Source organism: Oncorhynchus tshawytscha, linkage group LG02 (assembly GCF_018296145.1).
Source record: "Oncorhynchus tshawytscha isolate Ot180627B linkage group LG02, Otsh_v2.0, whole genome shotgun sequence".
NCBI lineage: Eukaryota > Metazoa > Chordata > Actinopteri > Salmoniformes > Salmonidae > Oncorhynchus > Oncorhynchus tshawytscha.
Window position 1 is genome coordinate 29,550,874 of NC_056430.1, and position 11,800 is coordinate 29,562,673.

The window sequence follows — 11,800 nt, forward strand, 5'->3', positions numbered from 1 at the left end:
TCAGTGCCCGCTTTGTGCATACTGGCTGGTCCAAATGCACGCACAGCGTTCTGACTCCAAGCGCCATCACTACTACAGCATGGCAGCACACAGACAACCACCACCTTACCAGGACCAGCCAAACACAAACCACAACTACATCAACTACCACTACTGCTGCTACTATTAACACTATTACACCACTACTACTGCTACTATTAACACTATTACTGCTACTATTAATACTATTACACCACTACTATTAACACTATTACACCACTACTGCTGCTACTATTAATACTATTACACCACTACTATTAACACTATTACACCACTACTACTGCTACTATTAACACTAATACACCACTATTACTGCTACTATTAACACAATTACAACACTACTACTGCTACTATTAACACTATTACTGCTACTATTAACACTATACACTACTACTACTGCTATTACACCACTACTACTGCTACTATTAACACTATTACACCACTACTGCTACTATTAACACTATTACACCACTACTACTATTAACACTATTACACCACTACTGCTATTATTAACACTATTACACCACTACTATTAACACTATTACACTACTACTATTAACACTATTACACCACTACTACTGCTACTATTAACACTATTACACCACTACTATTAACACTATTACACCACTACTGCTGCTACTATTAACACTATTACACCACTACTGCTGCTACTATTAACACTATTACACCACTACTGCTACTATTAACACTATTACACCACTACTATTAACACTATTACACCACTACTACTATTAACACTATTACACCACTACTGCTATTATTAACACTATTACACCACTACTATTAACATTATTACACTACTACTATTAACACTATTACACCACTACTACTGCTACTATTACACCACCACTACTGCCACTATTAACACTATTATACCACTACTGCTGATACTATTAACACTATTACACCACTACTGCTACTATTAACACTATTACACCACTACTACTGCTACTATTAACACTATTACACCACCACTACTGCTGCTATTAACACTATTACACCACCACTACTGCTACTATTAACACTATTACACCACTACTGCTACTATTAACACTATTACACCACCACTACTGCTATTAACACTATTACACCACCACTACTGCTGCTATTAACACTATTACACCACCACTACTGCTACTATTAACACTATTACACCACTACTGCTGCTACTATTAACACTGTTACACCACTACTGCTACTATTAACACTATTACACCACTACTACTGCTATTAACACTATTACACCACTACTACTACTGCTATTAACACTATTACACCACTACTATTAACACTGTTACATCACTACTGCTACTATTAACACTATTACACCACTACTATTAACACTATTACACCACTACTGCTGCTATTAACACTATTACACCACTACTATTGCTATTAACACTATTACACCACTACTACTGCTATTAACACTATTACACCACCACTACTACACCACTACTACTACTACTACTACTACTACTATTATTAACACTATTACACCACTACTACTGCTACTATTAACACTATTACACCACTACTGCTATTAAAAATATTACACCACTACTATTAACACTATTACGCCACTACTGATACTATTAACACTATTACACCACTACTACTGCTACTATTAAAACTATTACACCACTACTACTATTAACACTATTACACCACTACTACTACTACTATTAAAACTATTACACCACTACTACTATTAACACTATTACACCACTACTACTGCTACTATTAACACTATTACACCACTACTATTAACACTATTACACCACCACTACTGCTATTAACACTATTACACCACTGCTGCTACTATTAACACTATTACACCACTACTACTATTAACACTATTACACCACTACTACTATTAGCACTATTACACCACTACTACTGCTACTATTAACACTATTACACCACTACTACTGCTACTATTAACACTATTACACCACTACTACTGCTATTAACACTATTACAGCACTACTATTAACACTATTACACCACTACTACTACTGCTATTAACACTATTAAACCACCACTACCACTGCCATTAACACTATTACACCACTACTACTGCTATTAACACTATTACACCACTACTATTAACACTATTACACCACTACTACTACTACTATTAAAACTATTACACCACTACTACTATTAACACTATTACACCACTACTACTGCTACTATTAACACTATTACACCACTACTATTAACACTATTACACCACCACTACTGCTATTAACACTATTACACCACTGCTGCTACTATTAACACTATTACACCACTACTACTATTAACACTATTACACCACTACTACTATTAGCACTATTACACCACTACTACTGCTACTATTAACACTATTACACCACTACTACTGCTACTATTAACACTATTACACCACTACTACTGCTATTAACACTATTACAGCACTACTATTAACACTATTACACCACTACTACTACTGCTATTAACACTATTAAACCACCACTACCACTGCCATTAACACTATTACACCACTACTACTGCTATTAACACTATTACACCACTACTATTAACACTATTACACCACTACTGCTACTATTAACACTATTACACCACTACTATTAACACTATTACACCACTACTACTGCTACTATTAACACTATTACACCAATACTGCTACTATTACCACTATTACCCCACTACTACTGCTATTAACACTATTACACCACTACTATTAACACTACTACACCACTACTATTAACACTGTTACACCACTACTGATACTATTAACACTAATACACCACTACTTCTACTACTATTAACACTATTACCCCACTACTACTGCTATTAACACTATTACACCACTACTATTAACACTAATACACCACTACTATTAACACTGTTACACCACTACTGATACTATTAACACTAATACACCACTACTTCTACTACTATTAACACTATTACCCCACTACTACTGCTATTAACACTATTACACCACTACTATTAACACTAATACACCAGTACTATTAACACTGTTACACCACTACTGATACTATTAACACGAATACACCACTACTACTGCTACTATTAACACTATTACACCACTACTACTGCTACTATTAACACTATTACACCACTACTACTGCTACTATTAACACTATTACACCACTACAATTAACACTATTACACCACTACTACTGCTACTATTAACACTAATACACCACTACTACTGCTACTATTAACACTAATACACCACTAACACTACTATTAACACCGTTACACCACTACTGATACTATTAACACTAATACACCACTACTACTGCTACTATTAACACTAATACACCACTACTACCGCTACTATTAACACTATTACACCACTACTGCTGCTACTATTAACACTATTACACCACTACCACTACTATTAACACTATTACACCACTACTATTAACACTATTACACCACTACTACTACTACTACTATTAACACTATTACACCACTACTACTGCTACTATTAACACTATTACACCACTACTACTACTACCACCATTAACACTATTACAACACTACTACTGCTACTATTAACACTATTACACCACCACTACTGCCACTATTAACACTATTACACCACTACTACTACTATTAACACTATTACACCACTACTACTACTATTAACACGTTTGCACTACTACTATTAACACTATTACAACACTACTATTAACACTATTACACCATTACTACTGCTACTATTAACACTATTACACCACTACTACTACTATTAACACTATTACACCACTACTATTAACACTATTACACCATTACTACTGCTACTATTAACACTATTACTATTAACACTATACACCACTACTAGTAACACTATTACACCATTACTACTGCTACTCTTAACACTATTACACCACTACTACTGCTATTAACACTATTACACCACTACTACTGCTATTAACACTATTACACCACTACTATTAACACTATTACACCACTACTATTAACACTATTACACCTCTACTATTAACACTATTACACCACTACTATTAACACTATTACACCACTACTATTAACACTATTACACCACCACTATTAACACTATTACACCACCACTACTGCTACTATTAACACTATTACACCACTACTACTGCTATTAACACTTTTACACCACTACTATTAACACTATTACACCACTACTATTAACACTATAACACCACTACTATTAACACTATAACACCACTACTATTAACACTATAACACCACTACTACTATTAACACTATTACACCACCACTACTGCTACTATTAACACTATTACACCACTACTACTGCTATTAACACTATTACACCACTACTACTGCTATTAACACTATTACACCACTACTACTCTGCTACTATTAACACTATTACACCACTACATGCACTTCTAATTCGATCACTTTTACTTCTGCAAATACGCTACATCAGAAACAGGACCTGACTAAGAAAAACTCATTACCACTATTACTACTACCACTAGCTACACACTGACAGACACAATGCCTCTGGTTGTATTTGTAGGCTCTGACGAATTGGGTGATTACATTTTCAAACTCAATCGGCTCGCCTAGGAATGCCAGCCAGAGGGACAAGTCCACTCCTAAGTTTAGCTTAGCATGATGATATTTCCTGCACATCTTGGTGATCTAGTTGAGCTTCATTTTTATTGATTTTATTTCACCTTTATTTAACCAGGTAGACTAGTTGAGAACAAGTTCTCATTTACAACTCTGACCTGGCCAAGATAAAGCAAAGCAGTGTGACAAAAACAACACAGAGTTACACACAAACAAATGTACTGTCAAAAACACAATAGAAAAAAAGTCCCTGACGAATTGGCCCTTCATGTTAGCATGCCAATGATTTCAGCACATCTTATTGTAATCTAGCTGGTTTAGTTCAACATGCTAGTCTCCCAGCATGTCTCAATGTGATCTAGCTGGTTTAGCTTAGAATGCTAGCTGAATTGCTATGCTTTATCTTGTCCAGGTCGCAGTTACAAATGAGAACTTGTTCTCAACTAGCCTACCTGGTTAAATAAAGGTGAAATAAAAAAATAAAAAATAAAAAAATCAGAAGCAAACCTCTGTGTGATATGGCAAAGTTTAGCTTAGCTTAATGCTAATGCATGCTAACACTCAACGTAGTTAATCATGTTCAGTTCCAAATATACTTTTTACTCCTACCCCAAGGTAAACGATTGGAAATATTATGAGAAAATTGCAAAAATTCTATCTGGTTGAGCTACGCTACGGGACACCACCTCATTCAATGCTCAGTGCTGCCAGTGCATTCTCTCACTCTCATACACACTCTGTTCACGCTCACCATGATGACATAGTAAATGAGGGATACAAAGTTTATTGAAAGCAGGTGCTTCCACACAGGTGTGCTTCCAGAGGTAATTAAGCAATGAACATTTCATCATGCTAAGGGTGATGTATAAAATGCCCAGTTTGTCATTATTTTGTCTAACATGGCTAGAAGAAGAGATCTCAGTGACTTTGAAAGAGGGGCCTCAACGATGCATAGGGGGTTTAAATGGTGTGTGTGTCTCAGTCACCAGATCAACCCAATTGAACACTTATGGGAGATTCTGGAGACAGCGTTTTCCACAACCATCAACAAAACACCAACTGGAATTTCTCATGGAAGAATGACGTCACATCCCTCCAATAGAGTTCCAGAGACACTTGTAGAATCTATATGAAGGCACAGTGAATCTGTTCTGGCTCATGGTGGGCCAACACCCTATTAAGACACTTTATGTTGGTGTTTACTTTATTTTGGCAGTTACAGTGCATTCGAAAGTATTCAGACCCCTTGACTTTTTCCACATTTTGCTATGTTACAGTCTGATTCTAAAATAGATTAAATATATAACATCTCAGAAATCTACACAAAATACCCCATAATAACTTATTTACATAAGTATTCAGACCCTTTGCTATGAGACTTGGAATTGAGCTCAGGTGCATCCTGTTTCCATTGATCATACTTGAGATGTTTCTACAACATGATTAGAGTCCACCTGTGGTAAATTCAATTGATTTGACATAATTTGGAAAGGCACATACCTGTCTATATCAGGTCCCACAGTTAACAGTGCCTGTCAGAGCTAAAACCATGACATGAGGTCAAAGGAAATGTCCGTAGAGCCCCGAGACAGGATTGTGTCGAGGCACAGATCTGGGGAAGGGTACCAAAACAATTCTGCAGCATTGAAGGTCCCCAAGAACACAGTGGCCTTCCTCATTCTTAAAATGGAAGAAGTTTGGAACCTCCCAAGACTCTTCCTAGAGCTGGCCGTCCGGCCAAACTGAGCAATCGGGGTGAAGGGCCTTGGTCAGAGAGGTGACCAAGAATTTGATGGTCACTCTGATAGAGCTCCTCTGTGGAGATGGGAGAACCTTCCAGAACGACAACCATCTCTGCAGGACTCCACCAATCAGGCCTTGATGAAAGTGGCCAGACGGAAGCCACTCCTCAGTAAAAGGCACAGGACAGCTCTCTTGGAGTTTGCCAAAAGGCACCCAAAGACTCTCAAAATTCTCTTTTTTATATTTTTTTATACATTTGCACAAACAAACAAAAAAAAACCTGTTTTTGCTTTGTCATTATGGAGTATTGTGTGTAGATTGATGAGGGAGCAAAAACGATTTAATCAATTTGAGTAATGCTGTAACGTAACAAAATGTGGAAAAAGTCAAGGGGTCTGAATACTTTCTGAATGCACTGTACATGTAGCTTTGCATGGTAGCAATGATACGTAATACATAGATTAATATACTGTACATATACTGTACCTCTCTACTTCCCCTCTCCTGCTGCTGACACACATGGTTTCACTTCCTTCCACATCTCACTTACTGACAAACCGCTACCCGGCAGTGGGTTCTCCCACATGGCCCTCCAGTTGCCTGGCATACACTCAGTTTTTCAGGCATCTGTGACGCGGTGTGTGCAAAAAGCAGCCATTGTGTGCCGGGCGCTGTGATGTCACAGTGGCTTGGTTTCAAAGCTCTCTCTCATTAGAGAGTGGGTGGGGACAGACAGGAGGGGGGCAGGGTCAGTGATTAGAACTGAACTACACTAAAGATGAATCAAACACAAACACGTGTACTCGCTGATATTCATGCAGATACTTACGTACTAACATAAATACACGTGCACACAGACACACAGCATACATTGTACAAGCATTGGGAATTACACATACATTGTACAAGCATTGGGAATTACACATACATTGTACAAGCATTGGGAATTACACATACATTGTACAAGCATTGGGAATTACACATACATTGTACAAGCATTGGGAATTACACATACATTGTACAAGCATTGGGAATTACACATACATTGTACAAGCACTGGGAATTACACATACATTGTACAAGCACTGGGAATTACACATACATTGTACAAGCACTGGGAATTACACATACATTGTACAAGCACTGGGAATTACACATACATTGTACAAGCATTGGGAATTCCACATACATTGTACAAGCATTGGGAATTCCACATACATTGTACAAGCATTGGGAATTCCACATACATTGTACAAGCATTGGGAATTACACATACATTGTACAAGCATTGGGAATTACACATACATTGTACACGCATTGGGAATTACACATACATTGTACAAGCATTGGGAATTACACATACATTGTACACGCATTGGGAATTACACATACATTGTACAAGCATTGGGAATTACACATACATTGTACAAGCATTGGGAATTACACATACATTGTACAAGCATTGGGAATTACACATACATTGTACAAGCACTGGGAATTACACATACATTGTACAAGCACTGGGAATTACACATACATTGTACAAGCATTGGGAATTCCACATACATTGTACAAGCATTGGGAATTCCACATACATTGTACAAGCATTGGGAATTCCACATACATTGTACAAGCATTGGGAATTACACATACATTGTACAAGCATTGGGAATTACACATACATTGTACACGCATTGGGAATTACACATACATTGTACAAGCATTGGGAATTACACATACATTGTACACGCATTGGGAATTACACATACATTGTACAAGCATTGGGAATTACACATACATTGTACAAGCATTGGGAATTACACATACATTGTACAAGCATTGGGAATTACACATACATTGTACAAGCATTGGGAATTACACATACATTGTACACGCATTGGGAATTACACATACATTGTACAAGCATTGGGAATTACACATACATTGTACAAGCATTGGGAATTACACATACATTGTACAAGCATTGGGAATTACACATACATTGTACAAGCATTGGGAATTACACATACATTGTACAAGCATTGGGAATTACACATACATTGTACATGTGCAGAGATGTACACACACACAAACACACACACACACGGACACACACACACACACAGACACACACACACAGACACACACACAGACACAGACACACACACAGACACAGACACACGGACACACACACGGACACACACACGGACACACACACGGACACACACACAGACACACACACAGACACACACACACACAGACACACACACAGACACACACAGACACACAGACACAGACACACACACAGACACAGACACACACACAGACACACGGACACACACACGGACACACACACAGACACACACACAGACACACACACGGACACACACACGGACACACACACGGACACACACACGGACACACAGACAGACAGAGAGAACAGAAGCTGGAACATCAGCTCAGGTTGTTAATGTGTGTGAGTGTATTTATAGTTGTGGTGGTGCCATTGACGCTAGCTCCTTATAACGGCCATCCCACAGCAGCTAAATCAGGGCTGCACACCCACCCACCCACACCCACACACCCACACTCCTTATTACAGTCTCTGCCCAGGGCAGAGCTAAATAAGGGGTGTGTTTATAACTGGATTGTGGGTCATCTGTGCCAGAGAATAAAAAGGCAGCTGTCTATTTCCATGGCAGGGGCACAGCAACGCTGCAGGAGGAGGAATGGGAGGATAGAAGGACACACACACCTGGAGTTACCCACATGAATATAGACAATAGAAGGACACACACACCTGGAGTTACCCACATGAATATAGACAATAGAAGAACACACACACCTGGAGTTACCCACATGAATATAGACAATAGAAGGACACACACACCTGGAGTTACCCACATGAATATAGACAATAGAAGGACACACACACCTGGAGTTACCCACATGAATATAGACAATAGAAGGACACACACACCTGGAGTTACCCACATGAATATAGACAATAGAAGGACACACACACCTGGAGTTGCCCACATGAATATAGACAATAGAAGGACACACACACCTGGAGTTACCCACATGAATATAGACAATAGAAGGACACACACACCTGGAGTTACCCACATGAATATAGACAATAGAAGGACACACACACCTGGAGTTACCCACATGAATATAGACAATAGAAGGACACACACACCTGGAGTTACCCACATGAATATAGACAATAGAAGGACACACACACCTGGAGTTACCCACATGAATATAGACAATAGAAGGACACACACACCTGGAGTTACCCACATGAATATAGACAATAGAAGGACACACACACCTGGAGTTACCCACATGAATATAGACAATAGAAGGACACACACACCTGGAGTTACCCACATGAATATAGACAATAGAAGGACACACACACCTGGAGTTACCCACATGAATATAGACAATAGAAGGACACACACACCTGGAGTTACCCACATGAATATAGACAATAGAAGGACACACACACCTGGAGTTACCCACATGAATATAGACAATAGAAGGACACACACACCTGGAGTTACCCACATGAATATAGACAATAGAAGGACACACACACCTGGAGTTACCCACATGAATATAGACAATAGAAGGACACACACACCTGGAGTTACCCACATGAATATAGACAATAGAAGGACACACACACCTGGAGTTACCCACATGAATATAGACAATAGAAGGACACACACACCTGGAGTTACCCACATGAATATAGACAATAGAAGGACACACACACCTGGAGTTACCCACATGAATATAGACAATAGAAGGACACACACACCTGGAGTTACCCACATGAATATAGACAATAGAAGGACACACATAGAGAGACACAACCACACACACACACACAGTTTAACATTGGTACAACAGTTTTCATGTAAGTTTAATACCGTCATGAATAGAAAGATGATATAGATGCACACAGACACCTGTTTATATTTCAACATATAAAGGAAACCATGATATGATAGGCTGTCCGGGTGCCAATTCATGATGTGACAAAGTGACAACAACTAACTGATCTTCGTGCATGGCATCACAACGGGTTAAGATCAATGACAACTCTTTCCGGTCCCATCCTCCTTTGATATCCATTCAATGCTCACAAATACTGTGTAAGATATTTGTATGAATAACACAAGCAAACAGAAGAAGTATGAATGAAATCCTGCATGTTTACCTCCCTCAGCATTATGTCGAGTGTGTCCAGTACACAGTGTAGTAATCTTACTGGAGTGTAATCAGCCCTCCTGCTCATCTCAGCCAGGTTCCAATCAATCAGTACAGAGTGGTCATTCCTGGGTAAGGGGGTTCCAGGATTGTCCAGTAAGGGACGGGCACAGGTTTAAAATCATACAGACTTCTACCCCTCTTCTCACTACCACAAACACAAGACTGTACACACACACACACACACACACACACAAACACACACACACACACACACACACACACACAAACACACACACACACAAACACACACACACACACACACACACACACACACACACACAAACACACACACACACACACACACACACACCTTTCTGCTGTGAAATGTCTGCCGGCCCGACCTAAAGCCCAAAATAACTCCTCACTCTCTGTTCCCCTTTTGAAGAACACCCTGTTCCCCTGAGCCCTGTGTGCGTGCGTGCGTGCGTGAGTGTATGTGTGTGCATGTGGTAGTAGGAAGGAGTGGGTGAGAGATCTGTCAGATTTGGTACCTGTGCCCGTCCCCTTGTGTGTTGTGTCTCGTGCGTGGGCCCGTGTGGAACACTTGTCACAGAACACAGACCTTCCACTAATGTGTCCGTGGCATGCCAACATACAGCCGGTACACAGCCGTTACCGGCAGACCTACACACCTCAGACGAGTGGGGTGTCAGGGTGGGGTGTCATGTGTCAGAGTTGCTATGGTGACAGTGTGAGTCCCCTGTTCCTTACCGTTTGGTCTCACGCACACAAACAGCTGCATCCGACGACCATGGATACACACCCTAACCATGATTCTGACTATACACACACAACTTAACCTTAAACTTCTAAACGACAAACCCACAGACCCCCAACACTTCCCCAAAGACACACACACCATAACCCTGCTCCTGTATTGTCACTGACTTTTCTGATCCAGGGTCTGTTTTGATGTACTGTAGCTAAAACAAGAAATAGATATTCAGTATAATTGAATAGCGACTGTATCTGATTCGCAGGTATTTGAAAACCATTATTTCTCAGTCTGAAGCTTTGGCTGGTGTCTGATGGGAAATGATAGGGACATTTTACTGAATCTTATTTTGGTTACATCAGATGCAGTGTCATCCAA

General features: G+C 39.3%; 1 protein-coding gene across 1 annotated transcript in view; it reads right to left on the reverse strand.

The window, feature by feature from the left end:
• LOC112218306 (transcription factor EB) overlaps positions 1-10,952 on the reverse strand; it is a 52,879-nt gene extending 41,927 nt beyond the window's left edge. Inside the window, 1 exon segment of the mRNA XM_042296265.1 lies at positions 10,655-10,952. Within this exon segment, the coding sequence (XP_042152199.1) occupies positions 10,655-10,732 (78 nt within the window). The 5' untranslated portion in view covers positions 10,733-10,952.
• Positions 10,953-11,800: the final 848 nt, after the last annotated feature.